We start from the raw sequence: 21,185 nt of genomic DNA on the forward strand, positions 1-21,185 counted from the left end.
CTGGCAATGCTTCTTAGAGAAGCATTTTAAGATAGCCTCAAAAGATGTGAAACAGATGATGTTCCGCAGCTACTGATGACCTCTGCTGGCCTGGGCAGACCCTCAGGATCTGATCTACTTTTTTTTTTAAAGTTGGTTTTCACCAAACCTTGGAACATAATTTAAGACAAGATTTTCTAGATAGAGTTAGACAACCTCATAAAAGCATTCAATATGGTCGTTTGCCTTCCTTAACATGTATTTAGGTTGCCCCACTAAGCCTCATAAATTGTCTACTTTTTCAACAACTCTGGCAATTTTCGTTCCTTTGCCGTTGCAAAGCTTCACGTTCAATTAAATGAGTATTTTCTGAGATGAAGTGACATGTGTTTGAAGGTTGGTTGGTCAGTGTGATTTGGACTTGATGTTATTTTTATTATAACAAGCATATATACATTAACTGTTAATTAAAACAAAAATCCAGCACCACAAATTTTAAATACCTGGGTTTAAACCACTGTATATGAACAAATACAGTGAGTACAGAACAGAAAAATGACTACACACACATACACACACACACAAATTAACCTACACATTTAGAGAATGTAAGCTGTTGTGTGGTATAAATTGATTTCTTGTTAACTTGGCCCCCCCAGGGGCTAATGGCTGTGTACATTTCCCATTTGGGGGCAATTTTAGATTTGTTGTACTACTACATTTCATTCCAACTGCAGTTATCATGCCACTTGTATCTATTCCAAATATGTATGTGCTCCTCAAACTTAAAGAAAAGATAGCAACAGCCTTATATGAGTACCTACCTAACTCCTTCATTTAAAAATACTGATCTCTGGCTTGTTTTCTTCTCAAGTTTGATGAAAACCTTATTTAGATGTCATTGAATTTTTACAATTAACTTGAATGTCATGCTGATTATTTAAAAAGATCCAGTTAAATGGTGTTGTTCTGTAAGTTCAGATATACATGTCTATTAGCATTGGAAGCACCAATGCGTTTATAGACCTGTTGGCTTCACCTTGAACAGAAGAGACTTTGAAGACATTTATGTGTTGCCTGTGCAGAGGAGAAAGGGGAATATATTAAAAAGACACTGTTTAACCTGAGAGAGAGAGAACAATTTCCAGTCTTTACTGGGGAATCTAAATACCAGATCCAGCTCTTGTGTTGGTCCTTGCCCAAAATTTCCTACAAATGCTCTTCTTTATTAGCAAAGAATTATGGTACAGTAACTTTCCTGGGGTCCAATAAGTCTTAACTTACTTCCTGTACATAGGTATAACAAGAAAATTGCATGTAGATCAGAATGTTGCAAAACTATGCATGTAATAAAATGTGTGTAGAGCCCATTTAACTGTTCTCATAACTTCCAAACTATTCTCCACACTGTAGCCAGAATAACTATATCATCCCCTGTTTAAAGTGCTTCAATAATTTTGAAGTATTCTTAGAATAAATATGAAGCTCATCAAGCATGGTCTGTAAGGTGCTGAATGGTATGACCTCTTCCAACATCTCTAGCCTCATCTAGTCCTCTACTCCTCTTTATTTTTCTTAAATTTTGCTACCATCTTTCAATTCCTGGAACACACTGATGCTCTCCACCACCACCTGCCCCCTCATAGGGCCTCTGCCTCTGTTGTTTTCTCCTGGAAAGCTCCTTGACCACCCTCCTACTCTGCCTAGTTAACTCTTTGTCTTCCTGTTAACTTGTTACTTTTTCAGGCATAACTTCCCTACACTTGAGTCTCCCAAACTTGGTTAAGCCTCACCCTAAATATCTGTCTTGTTTGTAACTGTCATTGGTAGTTTACATGTATAGGTGTGATTACTTGATTAAGGTGAGTGTAGGGAGCTCTGTCTGCTTTTTCTTGCCAAGGTATTGGTATCCTTAGTTCTTGATATAGTACCTGAGATTCAGAAGATATTTTTCAATTAAAAATTAATCACTTATGGTGAAAAAGAATATGAAAACAAATATATGTATGTTCATGTATAACTGAAGCATTATGTACACCAGAAATTGACACTTGTAAACTGATTATACGTCAATAAAAAAATATATATATATAAAATTAATGAAATGAGTAAATAAGCAAATTTCATACTTGTTTGGTATCATCTCATTCCTATAGATCATTAACATTTATATTAGTTGAGCTTGTGGTTTTGAAGAGATTTTATGATCGCCTCCAGGGACCTACTTTTGTATTTTAATGTTTCTGGATCGAGAAGTTCTTTTTTTTATGAAGCTGAAATTCCTAATGCTGAAATATAAACTCATTTAAAAAAAAAACCACTTTCAGTAGCTAGAAAGCACAGCTGGTCACTATCCTTGACACAGTATTTGTTTCCTTATCAGTGGAGTACATTTTCTAACATCATCTTACTATCTTATTTTTCTTTTAATTTTGATTTTAGGCCACCTTTCAGCTCAGTGAATCTTCAAAGGATGTGGGATATTGACAGTTTGTTTATTTACTTATTTTTACTTATTTCTTAAGGGCTTAAACTGGCATTCATTGTACCAAGATGGTTCTAAATATTACAGCATCTCTGCTGATATCAGTCTTCCCTTGTGAGAATCGTAACTAGTGAGGACTAGCCAACATCCTCTGAAGGCTCTCTTTCTCCATGGGCCCACTCAAAACATAGGCCCACTCCTAATTAAAAATTTTCAGTTTCTCAACTTGTCCGGGTGCTTTCTTAGCAAGAATGAGGAGGGTTTCATAAGGAGATTGGAAATCTCCTCTTCAACATACACACAAAAAAATCGGCAATCTTTATCTCTTTTGACAGCTGGTGGCATCTTTCTGAAAAGCTTTCAAATCATAAATCATTTCTTCCATAATGAAACCTATGTGGCTCAAACACAGTGGGTTGAAATTCTTATCTTATGTTGCAGTGAAATGCTCTAATTTAGATTCACAAAAGGATTCTGTACCCTTTACTTAGGAGAGCTGTGCAATTTGCCCATAAATAGACTGCTCAGCACCATTAGTGCATACCGTAAGTGTGCAGCGACATCGTAACCTTTTCAACCTCAAATGTTTTTTCCCTTTGAAGAATGACAAATGACAAAGGAGTGAGGGAGTCCTCCAAGCAACATTGTTGCCTTTAAGGATAAACTTGGGAACTTTAGCTTGATCCCCTCACAAGAAAAAAAAAATCAGTTTCAATCCTTTCTTACCTGAGGCAAGAACTGTAGAACTCTGTAGTACTTGTCCCGTGGCCAAGAGAGTGACCCCTGACTCCTGAGTTTCAGAAACAAATTCTTGCATAACAGAAAAATTTTATGAGGGCAGTGATCAAAAAAATCCTTAAGTAACTTTTATTAAGCACCTACTATGTCTTAGATCCTCTGTCAGTCACTGAGGGTAAAGATGATTATAGAATATTAATATAACCCAGAATTTCTACTCTTTGGTACTAAATAGCGTAAGATTCCTAGCTTGATCAGATAGATTCGAGTTAGGAGGGAAGGGGAATGTGATGAAAGGGAGAGGATGAAGTAGGTAGTTCTGCTTTGTTTTCTTTTGTTTTAAAGAGTGAGGGGGAAGAGTGAGTGAGAATTTTATTGGCAACAATCCCTTTTCTTCGCAGGGGTAATGACTAACCCCAGTGTTCGTTCCACTGCTACTCTGTAGTGTCCCTGCACTCACAATGACCTCCATTTATTGTCCCAGATATTGTAGTGTCTGAGGAAAGCCCCTTTCTAAATCTGCCCACCCCACCCCCTTCCCTAATTCATTAAGACTTTTCTCAAACTTGTGAGGTATCTTTTCGCTTCCATTTTAGGTACACCTGAGAGCCTGGCAGAGAAAGAGCGGCAGCTCTCGACCATGATTACCCAGCTGATCAGTTTACGGGAGCAGCTCCTGGCAGCGCATGACGAACAGAAAAAACTGGCAGCCTCACAAATTGAGAAACAACGGCAGCAAATGGACCTTGCTCGCCAACAGCAAGAACAGGTGAGCCCGTGCAAAAGGAGCTGACGAACTGGAGATGTGGAATGTGCCAAGCTCAGCGAGTAATCACATTGATTGGTTTATTTATCATAAGCTTTCCTAACAAAAAACAAAAAACAAAAAACAAAAAAACAAGAAGAAGAAGAAGGAAAGAAAGGAAAGCCTTCTGGAAATTCAGGGTCTTCGAGAATACTGAGAGGATATGTGGAGGACAAAGAAAGGCATCACAGCAACTGGGCATAACTGAAATGATAACATTGTTCCAGAACATTTGGATTTGATTAATTACTCAGGGATACTTACTCACGTAGGCATCTCATATATTCCCAATGTAGCCTAAGTTGCTTCTCTCTGGGCCTTACTCTTCTCATCCAGAAAGAGGATCTGGTCTGGAAAGACGTTGAGGATCTTTCAGCTCACTGGTCCAAGATAGGGTGACCATATATCTCAGCTTTTCCAGAATAGCTCTGGTCAATGCCTGTTTTCCAGAGTAATTATTAATACTCCCTCTTCCACTTGCAAAAGTTGCCCTGGTTATGGATAATAAATGATATTATCACTCTATTTATAGCATAGGCAGATCACCGAAAACAAATTAGCACATGACTCCTATACAGATTTGACTTCATTGTTATAGAAGTGAGAAAGAAGAAAAAAATAGCCAAGTTTAAAGTATACCTTTTTAAAAATAAGTCACTTTCCCAAGTGGTTTTCCTGTCTCATAAGCGTATATTAATCTAACAACAATGGTCCTATAGAGTAGTCCCTGATGCTTTAGATCAGACAGGCCCAAATTAATGTGCGGTTTTTAGGAATCTGACATTATTACTGGAATTATCTTTTCTGTTAAATGTATTTTATAGGGGTATATAGAGCAATATATGCTCTGTTGATTTTAATGAGTTGTGACGTCTGGTATTTTATATGCTTGAATATTTGCCCACATGTAGGAATATGGACTCAGCCCCTAATGGAAAATAACATAAAGGAACACTGTAAAAAATCAGAAGTTAGAATGTCATTTAGCCATCCAGAGATGACACAGTAATTAACTATTGACACTTGTGAATAAGCTAGCACAAATTAATCTTGACACATTTGCAGACGAGTGATATCTTACAGTGAACACTTTGTAATTATATTTCAAAATGAAAATTAAATGACACTTAAAACTAGGTTGTCATGCTCAATGAAGCGAGCATGTAGCTCAACCGATTGGCAAATAAAATTCAGAATTTGAGCCACATGGTGCTTATGTACCATACTTCACTGTGTCAAAGCCATACGTCTAGAGTGGATGATAGTAATTGCACTGTGGTGTTTTGGATGCATTTCTATGCAGCACTTTATCATTTAGGAGGGACCATCAATATTAGATGCCTCGTGGTGTTTCACTGGTTTGCAAAGTGGAAATAAATATTCACTGATCCAGCATGTACACCTAGAGTTGCAGAGTGAGTTGTGCATTTCTGATTTGAATGGTGACAAGCAGAGTGGGCCTTTCCAACCTGATTAAATATTGTTTCCATTTTGCTTATAAAACTTTGGGGAGGAGTGGTCCCATTTCTCAAACTGTAGCCTATATTAGGGGCAGCTTTATCATGACTTCCAGTATGAAGCCGTCACCACCAGAACCCATAAAGCAACATTTGGGAGCAGACTGCTGTTTTGTCATCTTCTGCTAAGGAAATGTGATTTGGATATTTCTCTCTACTCTAGGCTAAAATAGCAGAGGACTCAGGAAGTATACAGCTGAGGGATGATTCACATTTATTTCCACTTTCAACATTGCCCATTCTAGAATATTGGTTTTTGGAAATAGAAGAAATAAGAAGAAAAAAGCATAGCTCTTGCCTATAGGGCACCACTAAACCAAGTCCTTGTAAGTGTTCTCTGGCTGTATTTTTCTCTGGCCTCCTAGGTTGGCAGTGAGTGTGTTCTCACTAAGGGGCATCCCCCAGGGCTTCAAGCTACAGTAGCTCAGCTTTTGAGGTAACAGGTAGCCTGATGCCCAGCTCGTGTTTTTATAGTAAGCACCTAAAGAAATTGCTTGCTCTCCTGAGGGGCAGATTCAGTCCTCAGCAGGGCTTGAATGAGTGGTTAATGTTTCTTTTTATAGACCAGATGACATATTAAGATGTTGAATTTGATTATTGGATGAAGCAGGGGAATACAAAACTTACATGGATCCTATACTGTAAAATTCTCACATTACCCTCAAAAAGATATGTGGTTAAATATTAAATTTTGTTCATTTTTTAAAAATACTTTGTACATCACATATGATAACAACAAAAAAAAGAAAGATTTTTTACTTTTGATGTGTTCGTTTTTTTTTTTTTTTGGCACTCCCTTGATAATATTTGTGTTATCAGTTCTGAAAATCTTTACGTCAGAAAACATTTCACCAAAGTAGACCATACCATAAGTAATAGAAAGTTCTTTTCTATCTTTGCTTACAGATTCTACTTTTTAAACCCAAATTAAGCTCCTTAGAAAAATGTAGCCAGAGTTTTCCTGTCTTTATTCTCCAAGGATCAGATTTTGAAACTCCCATTCTTTCCAGATGACTGGTGTAACTATAGATGAACTGCTCACAAATGTAATACAAGGGGTAGTTTTCATGTACAGGTAGAGATTTAGGGGTAAGCAGAGAGATGGTGCCTGTTTGAAATAATTTCCTTTTCTCCAACTTTCTGATTCTGCCTCTCTCATTTTATAGGAACTCTTTCATATAGAAGTGCAGTAAAATATTTTTGTGATACCAGGAGAGATACTTGAGGTAATGGCAAAGGTGTAAGCATTTCATTTTAACTTAATGAAACTTTATTTCTGATAGATTGCAAGACAACAGCAGCAACTTCTGCAACAGCAGCACAAAATTAATCTCCTGCAGCAACAGATCCAGGTCAGTGTATTTTATTACTCTCGACTGATTGTGCTTAGATACTTTCCTCCTTGTAAATGGAATTTAAAATGTTGCAAGTGCACCCTTCTCTTATAAACAGCACCAACAGGGCTGTTCTTCAGGGATGTTGTATTCAATTGTATAAGTGGATGTAGGAAATACTGACTAGGTGGTGGTCAAAGCATTCTTTTCTGATGCGATGCGTAAGCAGAATAAACTTTATCTTTTTTTCCTTCTGCCATTTGCCTAACCACAATCTAGTAGAAATCTAATGGTTTCCAAGGTAGCATACAAATGCTAGTTTTATTGCCACAAACTACTTTCTACTTTGTTTTTTACCATCTAATAATGTCATGGGTAGAAGCTTATGTTTATTTGCTTGTTAGGACTGCCTAATTGGGCTAATTATGAGAAGAATCTTATGACCTAGGAAAAGGTTGGTAGTAATTTGTTCTTTAACAAATATTAAGTGCATTTATTTTATTAATATAAAAATTAATAAATAATTGTCTGTCTTCAAGGAGTGTATAGTCTAAAAAGGAAGAAAAACTTGTTCCTGACTAATTGTAACACAACTTAGAAATTCCTTTTTTTTTTGTGGCAGGATAACACAATAGGTAGGTCATAATGACAATGGCCTGGGAAGGAGTTCTGTTTTCTGTCATTCCTTTAGAAATTGATGGTTAATTCAGCTATTTGAGATAGGTAAGGGAAGTGGTCTCCATTTTTTTAATAAGAACATAGGTGTGTAACTTCTAGAAAGCCTTAGAATAAGCAGCTGGTTGTCTGCTGATTAATCCTCAGGAACGCTGACCCCAGAGTTATATATGCCCACCATAGCCTCATTGATTTCTCTTGGTTGCTGTGGATATTTTCTAACCACAGGGATCTATAATTCAGCCTAGTTAGGGCAGTATATTCTGAATTATATTAGTTTTTCCTTGAGATTGGTATTACACCTTCCTGTATTTTTAAAAAATCATTTGCATAAAGTCATAGCTTACTCTAATCTTCACCTCACTGATGAAATCCAATGATTTTAACTTAGATCTTTGCTTCATTTTTGTAATCACACTTAGTGTTCCAGGTAGTAGTCACTGCATTTGAAATTCTGATTTGGTCCCTGAAAACGTACCTGTACCTAATTTGGCATTTTGTCCAGCTATCTTTACTAGGAGGTTTTAGCCAGTGTTTGTTGTTGTGTTTGTTTTTCCATCAGTTCTGATACTATATTCCATACTCAAGTCTATATGCTTCAAACTAGAGCTCAAACATAGAGGAGATGGAATGTCTCTGGCATCTTTGACAGTCAGCCTTTACAATTAAGTCCTGGAATAATTTCTCATCCTGATATCTTTCTTATGACTCATGCTGAGATCCTTAATTAAATAACTGTCCAGGTGTTTCCTTGTTCTGCCCTTATTAGAATTTTCAGTGTGTCTCCTACTGCTAAGGTCAAGATTTTTAGCCTGTGGCCTCCTACATTTTTCTCTAGATCCCTCTCTAAGAACTCAGTAGGTGTTAAATAACCTGATCATTTAGTTCTCTGTTTCTCCTATTTGTTAAGCAGGAATAGAAGAAATTCCCTGAGATGTTCCCATATCAGTTCCTTATTGTTAATGCTTTTTACTACCTCTTTATTTCTTGCTTCTTTATTTTGGTTGTATTTCACTTCTTAGTCCAAAGTTGTTTGTATTAAGTGGCTGTCTTAATTGATGTTTGCCTGTGGTACTGAGGATCTCAGATGAATAGTAGCCAAATTAATTCAAAGTATTTTAATGAAATATTATAGGTATTTATTGATTATGTATGATTTTATAGCTATAAATCAACTATTTAAAATTGATTTTTTTCTGAAAACTATAGAACATGATCTTAAATTATTCATCAGAATGTTCAATTTGAGAAGATGGGAAAATTGATTTTTCAAGTTTTCTAATAGAAGTTTAATTGCTTTTAAATTTTGTAGATAGTCCTCATTGTTTAAATTTTTAAAAATTTAAGCTAGTCAGAACTTGATCTCAGCAGTATAAATTATAAAATGATACAGACTGAAAATATCAGTTACATTAATCTTAGAAATATGGGATTCTTTGTAACAACAATTCATATTTTAAAAAATAAGAGGAAGCAATAACCTGTACTTGCAGTTCATTCTGTCTTCAGCTACTGCTTCACTGCATATCTTGTCAGTGTTAATCTTATCAGTATGAGACCATTCAAAGAATTTTCCAAATACTGAAAAACACTTACTTCTTACACAAAACAGATTCATCTCTGACACTTAGAAAGCACGTATCTGATTTTCAGACTTTTGGTTATTTTTTGGAAGGGAAATGGGTTAACTGTATTTTCAAATGCAGTTTTTGACCAGCTATAGAGATGATCAAATTTAGGAGAGAGACTATTGTTGAGCTGATTTTAATTTGAGCAAAATATGAGATTTAAGAGATGCTTCAAACATTTTTCTATGATGAAAGAAACATGCTCCCTTTTGAAAACAAAACGACCAGTAAAATAAGGTGATAAATATAAAACCTAACTTCTCTTCTGAAAGCAAATGACTGCAGCAACAATTTGAGGTTCCATATGTGGCCTTTTGCCTTCTTTAGAATTCTTGTGTCCTAGAACCTATTTGCTAACTTGGTCAGCAAGATTAAGCCATGGCAATTGACCATAGATCCCAGGTATCAGGTGGGTTACATTCAAGATTATTCTTTACTTCTAGTTCAGAACGCTGACTTCTGAATTAGTACTGTTATTTTGGAATTTGTACACTGTAGTAGAAAGAAAGGGAGGAGTGTCTAAGCTCTTAAAACAACCACACACAAACGCATTTTGGTCTATTATAATGGAAACAAGTGAAAACCTGAAATGATTTGCACACATTGAAAAGCAGGATTTTTCATTAGAGATAGGAAAAGGCATGATTAAGATAGTGTTGTAAAAGTTCCCATGCTTAGTTTATCCGCAGTCATTCAAAACTGTATATGTAGTTAAAAATCATTTCAAGGTTTATATATTTTTCCTTTCTTGAATATAACTTTACTGTAATTTTGCCTTGGTAAATTCTAATTAAATTTTTAAAGAGACTTTTAAGACCATGCATGGTCTTTAAGCCAGGTTGAAAAGTAAGAGGATTTGGGGAACTAATGTTTTTATAGTTTTGATGATTCAATTTTTACCATTAAAAAAATCAGGTTAATAACTTTAAATGATTATTCAAATTCTTTAATATTAACAGATCTTTTAAGAGTCTGTTTGCTTAGTGAATTCAAATCCCTCTGTTTGTGCTTTGGGGAAAATGGTGATTTCCCTAATTTGTTACATGTATGGATCTCCCCTAATATGGAGACCAGAAAAAGTTAGACATTTTTGATTTTCCAGGACAGAAATAGAACAGTTTTTATAAAATCTGTGGAAAACAAAACTAATAGATCATGGAATATGGATCCTTGGAGTTGGTTCTCATGCTGCAATTCTAAAGGACAGATAACTACTTCAGTAATTTCATCTTCCTTCTCTTATACATTGCACTACAGTATCTTAGCCAATCTTGTGAAGCATTTTATTTGGGAGTTATGTTGACTAGTAAACAGAATTCACTTTGAATCCATTGGACATATCAATGCATATTTATAGTATTTTAACAAACTATTAAATATGTCTAATCTAAGCAAATCAGAAAATATTTTACAAACCTTGATTTCTTGATCCATCCGTATATTTATTCATCTAACCTCATTTGACTGTATCATGGTTTTTGAAACTAAAGAAGATATTCTTTATGGATACAAATTACGTTCTTTGGTTTTGATAGCATGTCAATAGAAACATATTTAATGATGGCATTTATTAGGTAAGAACTTAACCTTTGCAAGAGAATTCAGCCTATTAAAATATCTCTGTGAGAAACTTGCTTTTTCAGACATGAATGGTATGATCCAAATATTCGTGTCTCTTTAGGCCCCAGTTTAGAGTTATTCAAATGGCTGTACTGTGTGCTATGCAGGCAATGTCCCCTCCTCGGATCACTGACCAAACAGCAGTAGTCTCTTCAGAAGGGACTGGTTAGTTGGGATTTTATTTGGGCATCTGTCTTCCTGGGCCAGAGCTAATGATTTAGTCCATTATACATACACCTTTTGGGGAAAATTGTGAAACTTGAAACTTAGCTCTTTATTAATCTTTATGATTATTAATCTTTATAATTAATATAAATAGTCATTGTCCTTCCCAAATACATGAAGTAGACAGCTAACTCAATCTGTGGAAGGCCTAAACTAAATACCATCACTGCTGTTTTGCAGATACTCTTCCTCTTATCTGAAAACTTTCTGTTTTAAATGCTAATCCATGCTGCTTATTTACAAAACCAAGTGTTTGTCTCTTTACTGAAGCTTCACTCTGTTCTTAAGAGTGTGAGTATATTTTTCATACATATTGTTTTCTGTTTTGATTATAATATATTCTTCAGTGCTGTTCATATATTTTATGCATCTCTGTGTGTTTGTCATGTGATAGAGTGCCATTAAATGTGTGTTCTCCTTTCTTCCTGCCTGGTAACCAGCAGAGGTATTAATATTATAAGCAAGGAGGTGATTGCTTTTAAACCATTAAAAAGAATAATTTGAGATGTACTCTCACCTTTTAAGGAGATAAACCTTGCCTTTTGTTTCCTTCAATGTGAATAACTACAGGCATTTCAGGTATCTGCTGAGCAGAAGAAGGACTACCTTTTTATGTGAAGTAGTTGTCTAAAGATCAGAAATAATTACTCTGTACATTAGCCTTCATGGCCCGCATGACCTGGTTAATTAATTTTTGCCAGGATAATAATAATAGATATATATTTGAAGATATGCTTCATCATTAAGTATCTAATTGACCTCTAATTTTAAAAGCTAGACCTTACATTTATTGTCTTTTGGAATTGGCTGGAGTAGCCAACAGAAAGACTGAGGAAAGTAAGGAGCCTTCTAGTCTCACGGAGTTCCTCTGTCTTATGTTTTATATGTTGTATCTCTTTGTTAATTGTATTTAGCATTGATAAACAAAAAGCAATTATACTGCTCCTGTTTTGGCTCTAGCAAATAGTACTTTTTTGTGTGTGTTATTGATCAGGTAACTGATCTCCTTCCAACAACCTCTGAACAGAACCAAATAAACCCATTGAAAGTAATTTGATACCTTTATTGTCATTGTACTTGTATCTGATTCTCTCTTGCAATGAAATGAGGGTTATAAACAAAGCTTAGAAGTCTAGGATTAGCCCGCAGCTTCAGCAAACCCTTAAAATATTTTGTAATTCTATCTTCAATCATAAATTAGCCAGGAAAAACAGACCCTCTCTCCTCTCTCTATTTCTCTGCTGTGCTGTTTTTAATTGCCCATGGGCAGGCTGTTGTGATCTTCTTTGAAAGTTTAAAACCAAGATAAAAATGCAAATCTAATTATTTCTTTTATGTAATCTAATTAATGTTTAAAGTAATGATAGATGCTCTATAGCCTGCTTCTAACATTTTAATAATGAAGTTTCTGAATTATAAAGAATAGGTAAAGCTGCTATAATTCATGAATAGCAAGGGCTTTAACAGCTAAAAATATAAATTCTTATTGTGGATTAGAAACTCTGTTAACTAACTCGTGTTAGTTAATGAGGCCAGACTGTTAAAGTTGGACTGGATCTAGAAATAAGAAGAGTTGATACCTGACCAGATCCTGAGCTGCTATATGGAATTATTAATTAGCTTGCTACCTGTTTTCTAAATGTGCCGTATGGCAAAGATCTCATTTGGCAGACCAGAGAACCTGATGGTGAATCTCAATGCTTTTTAAGCACTATCCTTCAATATCCCCACCCTCCCTCCTCTATCTTATCTACTTGTGATTATCTCTCAGACTTGACTCCCCAGATCCCTTTCAAATCAATGACACTACAGATTCAGGGAACCCAAAGTCTCTGCTCCTTTCTGGGGTTAGTGAAAGTGGGAGAACGCGTTACCTCCTCAGGGCGCATTTTGTATCTGCATGTTTGTATCTATATACATATGCATATTTAGAACCCACAAATTAGTGATGTGACTATAGGATAATCAGTGTGGATGCATTATAATCAATTATTATCACCAGGATAATCGAGAGGAAAAGAAAGAGCAAAAATTTTCTCTGGCCGCCCAATGAGGCCTATTTCAGTTCTCAGTGAGAGCAGAGTAAGGCTTATCAGGTACTCCGAAATGGTTGCCCAGGAATTAGAGCTGCCTGGAGACTGTCTAAAAGGGAGGATTTTATTGTAGAAAACAGGGTCAGATTCTTAACTTGCACACTAAAATGGGCTTTTCTATTAGATCAATAGTGCTTGTGAAGTTAGAGGGATAGTAAATGAACCTTTCCAATTTATTTTATAGCTTTTTTTAAAAAAAACACAGATGAAGTTATGTGATGTAGCAGCACAAAATGCAGAAGTCCTTCTTGTTTAAAATAAAGTTGTTCATATAAATCTTATGTATGCCATCTCCTGTGAGTCAAGCATTTGCCCAGCTTTTGTGAATTATGTCTATACTTAGAATTTAAGAAGTTAAACAGTATGCATACCAGACTTGAGAGATGGGAAATAAAAATTGATATACTGTGTGACACTTGATATAGCACAGGGAAATATCTTTTAAATTTTGAAGGGATGTACTGACATAACCATTTTTAATTCACATAAGGTAACTCCCACTAAATGTTATTAATGTTAGAGTCAGGTATTTTTACTTGTTCAAAATAAAAGAAAATAAATGATGCAAAAGGTGTAATGTCTCACTGTGAGACACTGAATTCATTTTATCCACCACCCAATCCATTAAGAAAACGTTAAAGTCGTAACATTAAACAATGAAAGTTAAGGAATTCATAGATCGGAATAAAGGGTAAAGTCCATCTTCAGTCAGGTCATAGTCATGACTTTTGTTGAACTTACACTTCAGTGGGAGATTTTTATCTTAAAACGTCTGCAGATAAATTTTCTACAGTGGCTGAGCGTAGTGCAGCTGGAAAGGGCTCTCAGCTGGGCTGACTTGGCTGCTGCTTGAACATGTTGACAAGGTGGTCATACTATTCTAAAGAACTCTGACAAGTCATGCTTATTTTGTACTGTAATAGCATCACTCATTTTCCAGCTGCACAAATGTTGGCTCTTCCTTATACATTCTTTAGTTGTATTATTCACAGAAAAAGGGGGTGGGGGGTAAAAACCAAGAAAGCTGATTTTAGTTTCAATTGATCGTCTAACAACTTTTGTTCCCTTTCAAAAGTTGTGATGTCAGGAACCAGTTACCCAAATGGAAAAACATTCTTTATATTCTGTTATTCAATAAAAGATGTAAGTCCTAGTTTGGTGTTTTTTAAGTGCTGGATGTGGCAGAAATCATTTGCTAATAAATATAAAATTAGTTAAATACAGGGCACTTTAGGATTAGTATAACTGCATGTTGCCTGAGATGGCAATTAGGGACCTGAAATGTCAAGGAGAGAAAAGATTTCTAGCTGCTGGGTCAGGTTTTTGTTTGTCATAAAGAATTTTTTTTCTTTTCTTTTTTTTTTTTTTATTCTGTGACTGTTAGCCTCTCCTTCCTCCTGACTTGCATTTCACTGAGAATCTTGATAGTGCCCAGAGAATCAGTTTAGTAGCTGGAGGCTGAGGTTTGAAAGAATCTACATGGATATAGTGGTAAGAGAATGAGTTTGGAAGCAGAAGGTGATAGAGAGGAAGACAGTGCATATTGGTAGGAAACTATTACCTTACATAGTGATGAATAACAGAGGTTTGAGAAAAAGAAAGACTAGTTCCAAGTTCTCTCTCTGCCCTACTCTGTGTAATTCTTTGTAATGCTTTGTGCAGACTCAGATTTCTAGATTTTTATGTGTGAAGGTTAGACAGAGTGGAGACACTGTTAGATGACCCGGAATTTGTCTATGGAAAAGCCCAGAGGAGCACGCATAAGTGCGATAATAGTATTCATTATTGGGTTCTAGACAGAGGTTAGTCTTAGAAGATGGGATAGACCAGGTCAGATCCACAGTGAGAGAGCAAACATGTAGTCTACCATTGGAGGACTCCCAGCTTGTGGCTGGAATATTTATAATGCAAGGGTGCAACAGGGCAAAGAAAAATGAAGTTGAGCTTTTGAAGTTGGCCTCCACAAAACAGCTATTTTTCTGTTACGATTGTCTGGTTTCATCTATTGTGGATCATCAGACACAGTGGTCTCTGGCAGAGCCCTTTCATGGACTCTATTTTAGGGTAGAAATGTACCCTTGGAATTCCTAGGAATCCCTTGTGGGAGGGAAGCTCAGGTTATTGGCAGTCCAGTAGAAGATGTAATCTGAATTCTATGTTTAGGATCTTGGCCTCCATGGCAATATAGTATCTTTCCTTCTCAATAAGATTGGGCCCTGACTATGGAGACACAGATTTGTGATATACTGGGTACTCAAGTGATTAAGAGTACAAAGACAAATGACTTTGTGTAGTAGAATTATAGTTAAACTATTTTTTAATTGTTTTAGTTTAGCTTTTAAAGTTTTTCCTAATACTTATTGCTTTTGTATAAGAAACAATTAATTAAAAATTTTAAGTGTACATTGGAAGAACCTTGCTTTTCAATATTAGGAAAATTATTAAATTTATTATGGTATATTCATGTGATCAGCTGTTATAAGCTGTTACATATGATAATTACAAATAATTTTTGATGATTTAGGATAATCTTTCAATATAACATTAAGTGGAAAAAAACCCCTAGAACATAATAATGTAAATACAGTATAATCTCAGCTACATAAAAATAGGCATTTTAAAAAAGACTGGAAGAGAATGCATTGCTTTTGTAATTAGCTTTATAATTGTTATTTTACTTTTAAAAAATGCAGGTAACAGAAAAGGAGCAGACATCTATCTGTTTGTCTTGTGATCATCTCAATAGACTGTGGTCGCCAAACATCATCAAAAATCTTACGATTCGACTGTCATAACTGACTTCTGGTTTCTTAAATAGAGCTTTCAGTTAATTAAAAACAATCAGATCTCCAGATAGCTGGAAAAAATAAGCAGGTATAGATCTTTCCAGTGCTTTCAGCCTATTTTACTATCTATGCCTGCTCCATCTCTTACTCATTTAATCACCTTTGCCTAGGTCACTGAATTAATTCCATAGCCTTGTATGTTCCCTTTGGCTCAGAAAGGCCACCATTTCAAGCCCAGGGAAAGAGAAGACATAATTACTGATCTATGCTCAGCAGAACTTTTCCTTCTCCTTTCTATGGAAGATATGCAGTCCCAACTGAGAGATGGACTAGGATTAGGGAAGTGTAGAAGGGCAGGAAGAAACATAGACTTGGACTCAGGATGTCTGCGCCTAGTCTTTGGCCTGCTAATAATGGCATGGCTCCTGGCAGATTATTCTTCCACACTGATTTTCATTTTCCATATATTTAGGAACAAGGTTCATTTGTGCACAATTATGGCTGAAATTGTTTGCGACTCTGACCTCCTTTGATTCTAGATGACAGAAGTTAGCTCTGGTCCTTAGGAAATGGAGAGCAGTAGGTAGTCTTGCCTACAAAACCTTCAAGCAAATGTCAAGTTTGGCCACAACATAAGCCATGTCCACTTAGGAATGTTTGCATTTTAAACCATTGAAGGTTTTGAATTATGAGGTCAAATTCATGTTTATTTTGTGGGGTATTGTGATGGCTTGTAATTCCTGCCACATGAAATAATGGCTAAGGAAGATTTTTAGAAAAACACATTTAGAAAGACGGCCTGTAAATGCTTACTTTCAAGCCACACCAAACACATTTCTGCAGCCAATGACAAACTCCTGGCATTAGGACTATATAATGGAAAGGGTGACACAAACTTAATTTTAGTGTTGCAAGTGAAATATTATAATTTTTGGAAAAAATTCTTATAGCTTTGCTAAAGTATTAATTGCAGGAAATGACAGCATATCCTAGTGAAGTATTATGTCAGTGGCATGTATAGCATATAACACCTTTTCCTAGTCTCTCTTGTTTTCACCCTAAGTGTTGCATTTTCATTTGAAAAGAGATGTGTTAAGTAGTTAGAACTTTGTCTAACTGTGGGGGTGGTGCTGAGTGTGGTTCAGACTGAAAACAATTAAGCTGTGAAGGGGAGATGTCTTGGTTATGCTTCCTAGAAGTGGGTTTACTGCTTAGAGCATATGTTGATGTGGATATTCTTTTGGCCATTTCCTCATTTCTAGCTTGTTAGGTTTCATCTTCCTAGCTCCAATAAATTTTCCAACTACAAATTTATGTATTGGGTTGCAAGATAAAGAATGAGAGAATTTCATTTCTGATGTGTGGTAGAGTTGAATATGGTTTTCCGATTTCCTCCTATTTTGTTTGAAGTAAATAGGGTAATTACTCACTAAAATTCTAATATCTTTCAGGGCTTTAGGGATGAATCTAAAACAGAACCATATAATGTTTTATTTAAGCAAATCCATGTTCTTATTAGGCAGTTCACCTTAATGTCATTTTTTATAAATAAAGTTTGTTTTACTTTTTCAAGGGTTATTTAATTAATTTTGTTGTACTACCATATTCTGACATCTGCATCTGCTAAGGCCTGCAGGATGTGATTTGTGGTTTAAAAGTGAAAATAATTTATTATTTGAAAAATGATAAATCATTCGGGAATGATACATAAATATGAATGTAAAAGAGTCCAATGCACTTCTATTTCATTTCTTTTTCCTTTTATTCTAAGGCACATGTACAGTTATCTGTGTTTGCACAAGGCATTTGTGCCAGTTGTACATTTGATAATATCCGACTAGATATGAGTGAAACCTATTCTGATGAAACTTCTGCCGTGCTGGCTTCTTGAACTGTTTATGGTCTCCATTAATTGCAGGGCTTTACCATATAACCATCATGTAGACCTGGTTTTACTTATCAAATCCAGATCTGCTTTTTCTCCCCCTGCTGAGCGGGGTGAAGTTCCTTATGCTACCAGCTTCTTATTATTTGGGGGTTCACAGCAACCTGGGGATTGAAGCTGTCAGCCCTGGAACTCCCAGTGTTTCTGTGGAAAGATTAACATTGCTAGAGCAAATCCTTGGTAAGTTTGCTCTACATGCAACACAGTCAGGTTAAACAAGCATTTTACTTTTTAATGAAGTATTTATTTTACTAATACTGATTGATACTCATTTTCCCGCAGCCCTTCCCCTTGTCTATTTGGGTAAGAGTAGATCTAAACTGGAAGGCTTTAAAAGTCTAATCTTTAGTCTTTTGCCGTGGCCTCTGTATTTTCCCCCAGTGGGAGGAGTAGGTGAGAGAATGAGGTGTGGGCAGAAACAGAGAAGATTTCTATTAAAAAAAGTTAACATTGTCTTTTCTTCTTAAACAGGTTCAAAGATTATCATGTTTTCTTTGGAAATGAGAATGTGTGGAGGGGTATTTTGGTTTGGTTTATAAGAAGTTCATTTCACTTTCCTAGTAAAAAGAGCTGGCTGTTAAGTAGTAGTTTTAATCTCCACCCTGAAGGAATATGTTGGCTGTGTGTTGTAAAGGGACAAAATGTATTGAATTTAAATAGGACAGCAAATCTGTCCCATTCTGGTCCTTAACCATTTCATTTTTGCCAGAGCTAGCTCCTGAATCTAGGTTTAAAAGGAGCTGGGAGATGCATTGGTAATTCACAAAATGGGTGTTCTAATTATTAACTATAAAATGTGGGAAAGATATCTGGGAGGAAGTCTAAGGAAATAATGCCTCTTCGTTTATGCTGACAGTATTTGGGAACATTCTCATTACCTTTTTGACTGAAAAAGTCTTATTACATTCATAAAAAATAAACAATAGGAGATTTTTTTTTTAATTTAACTAACTAGCTGTGAAGTTGTATAAGAAAGAGAAAACACTCTGAAAAATGGTCAGAGCTCTCGTGTATTAAGCACAGCAGATGAAATGATTTATTGGGTTTTATACACATTCTGTAAAGGGTAAGCATTGCTAACAGAATGAGTGGCAGCCTCTGGGAGCTGAACAGGCCCCAGGGACTAGTCTTTGTTCCTCTGGTCTTGACAGGCATGTGTCTCTGTTAAATGAGAGCTTAATTTCTCTCATATGTGAACAATTTCCAAGCCCAACAAAGGCAGCCAGGACTGGAGCTATTTAAAAGAACCAGCACAGGAGGAAGCATTCTTGAAGAAAAGGGATGCTAAAAGGCTAATTACTCACCATGGCTTAGCAACTATTTTATTTTTTCCCTAAGCAAGGTTTATTAACATGTATCTGCCACTTTTTTTAAAAACATAAACACACATTAAAATTACAAGGTTATATTTTTATTCTTTGTGAAATAGCCATTTACTGATCTCTTCTCATTGAAAAGAGGTGCCCCCATCAGCAGTGGTGTATATCATGGAATATTAATTCACTAGAGGGGGAGGGGAGAGGCTAATATACTTTGGATCCTTTTTCTCTCAAGTGGAAGGAATTTAAACTATTTACTAAGCAGCATCCTTGGCAACTCTGTGAACCTTTTCTTTATACAGTAATTGCTTAAAATGTGGTGGGGGGGTCTTTATTTCGACATTTTCTGTGGGTGCTTCAGACTATAATTTGTTTAGTTTGTCTCAATTTCTGGACTCTGATATTGGGGAAATAAATCCATGTTGTTAAAAAGGCATATGTAGGAGGTTACAGGCATATCTCCACTTACATCCTTCATATTTTCTTAAAAAGGCTCTGTAAACTGGATTATTTCTGCTTTTGACTTGTATTATAATCTTCATTAGCCCTTTATCTTAATTTTTGATCACTGATCTTTAGATTTCTGTACTTTTCCATTCAAGCTTGGTATCTTTTTCTGCAGGTAATGATCTATAAATAAACATTTAAATATATTTATATGGCAACTATTATATCATATTATATTAAAGGTAAGAGTACTTAAACATGAACAATAATTCCTTCTTATTTATCTATTTTGTATGTTTTTTAAAACACACACACCAATTATTTAAGTCATTTACAAAGAAGAATTTTAGAAATCAAAGGTGAACTTACATCTAAGGAAGACACTAAGTTGAATATTGAGACCCTTTGGCCAAATATATCTCTTGATTTATTTTAGAACTAAAAAAGCAACCTAGGTTCTCTCAAGGATCACCAATAATTTGCTGAATGACCTTTGGCAAATCACTTTATCTCTAGGGTCTCAAATGCCTTATCTGTAAATGAAGGTTTTTGCAACTCTAAACTTCTATGTTTTAATAATAATGTAAAAATGAATCTCTGAAATAAAATAAATGACATGATTGCAGAGTACTTACAATAAATTTGTTTTAAAATATCCCCTCAAAAAGTTGTCAGAAATCTGCATTTTGAAATTTTAATATAGAAAAATCAAGAAATTCTCAAATATGGTACCTTGATTAGGACAAAGCCAGACATACAACATTGTCCTTTCATGAGAACAGCTTTCTGCCATACATGATAGGCCCTGTGTGGCACAGCAGAAGAGGTGGGAAAACTGTTGATTTTGGCAGAAAAGGTGGAAAAACTGTTGATTTTATTTGTAACAATGGACAACTGACAGAGTGGATCTTACTATCAAAGTGGCCTTCATGAGTGCATCAGAATTCTCATATATCACTAGCAGTTATACTAGAGAAAGCATTATTTCCACCTGCATGGCTATTTCCACTTATGTATAGATAACTCCTGAAAGTGTCTGAGCCCTGAGCCATCATGATCTAACTCTGAAGGAGAATGGGGTGGTATCTTCACTTAGAATGTGAAATGATGACTATGTGACTTGGAGAAGAAAAAAGTAAAAATCATTTCCTCCCACGTGCTTTTCTTTAGCATCCTTGCTTGCTACCCAGAAGTATGTACTGTGGTTTCCATAAGAAGCCATGTTTTAGTAGAAGTAACACATGCCAAGCCACTTAAACTAATGACTTACCATCTTTGTCCCAGATTTGGAGTGCATTTGAATATGAAAAACAGCAGGATCTTCAGAAATGAGAGTCTAGAGAAAATTCTAGGATCCTTATTTCTCACATGAATTAATTAGGTTAAGCTTACTTTCCCTTTTTGGTTTACAGTGTTATCCATAGTGAACAACCAGTATCATTTCTTTATAAATCTGCCTCTATTTTTTCCCTGTTTTGTTGAGATATAATTGACAGCATCACTATATAAGTTCAAGGTATATAGCATAATGGCTTGATTTACATATATTGTAAAATAATGACCCACAATAAGTTTAGTTGGTACTCATC

General features: G+C 35.5%; 1 protein-coding gene across 27 annotated transcripts in view; it reads left to right on the top strand.

Moving 5' to 3' along the window:
* Positions 1-21,185, top strand: part of SOX6 (SRY-box transcription factor 6) — a 556,391-nt gene that overhangs the window by 365,446 nt on the left and 169,760 nt on the right. For all 27 annotated transcript variants that reach the window (XM_032488948.1, XM_032488938.1, XM_032488944.1 and 24 more), the window contains 2 exons: positions 3,799-3,971; positions 6,808-6,876. In XM_032488948.1, coding sequence (XP_032344839.1) covers positions 3,799-3,971; positions 6,808-6,876 — 242 coding nt within the window. The remainder of the gene's footprint in view (positions 1-3,798; positions 3,972-6,807; positions 6,877-21,185) is intronic.

Source organism: Camelus ferus, chromosome 10 (genome assembly GCF_009834535.1).
Source record: "Camelus ferus isolate YT-003-E chromosome 10, BCGSAC_Cfer_1.0, whole genome shotgun sequence".
NCBI lineage: Eukaryota > Metazoa > Chordata > Mammalia > Artiodactyla > Camelidae > Camelus > Camelus ferus.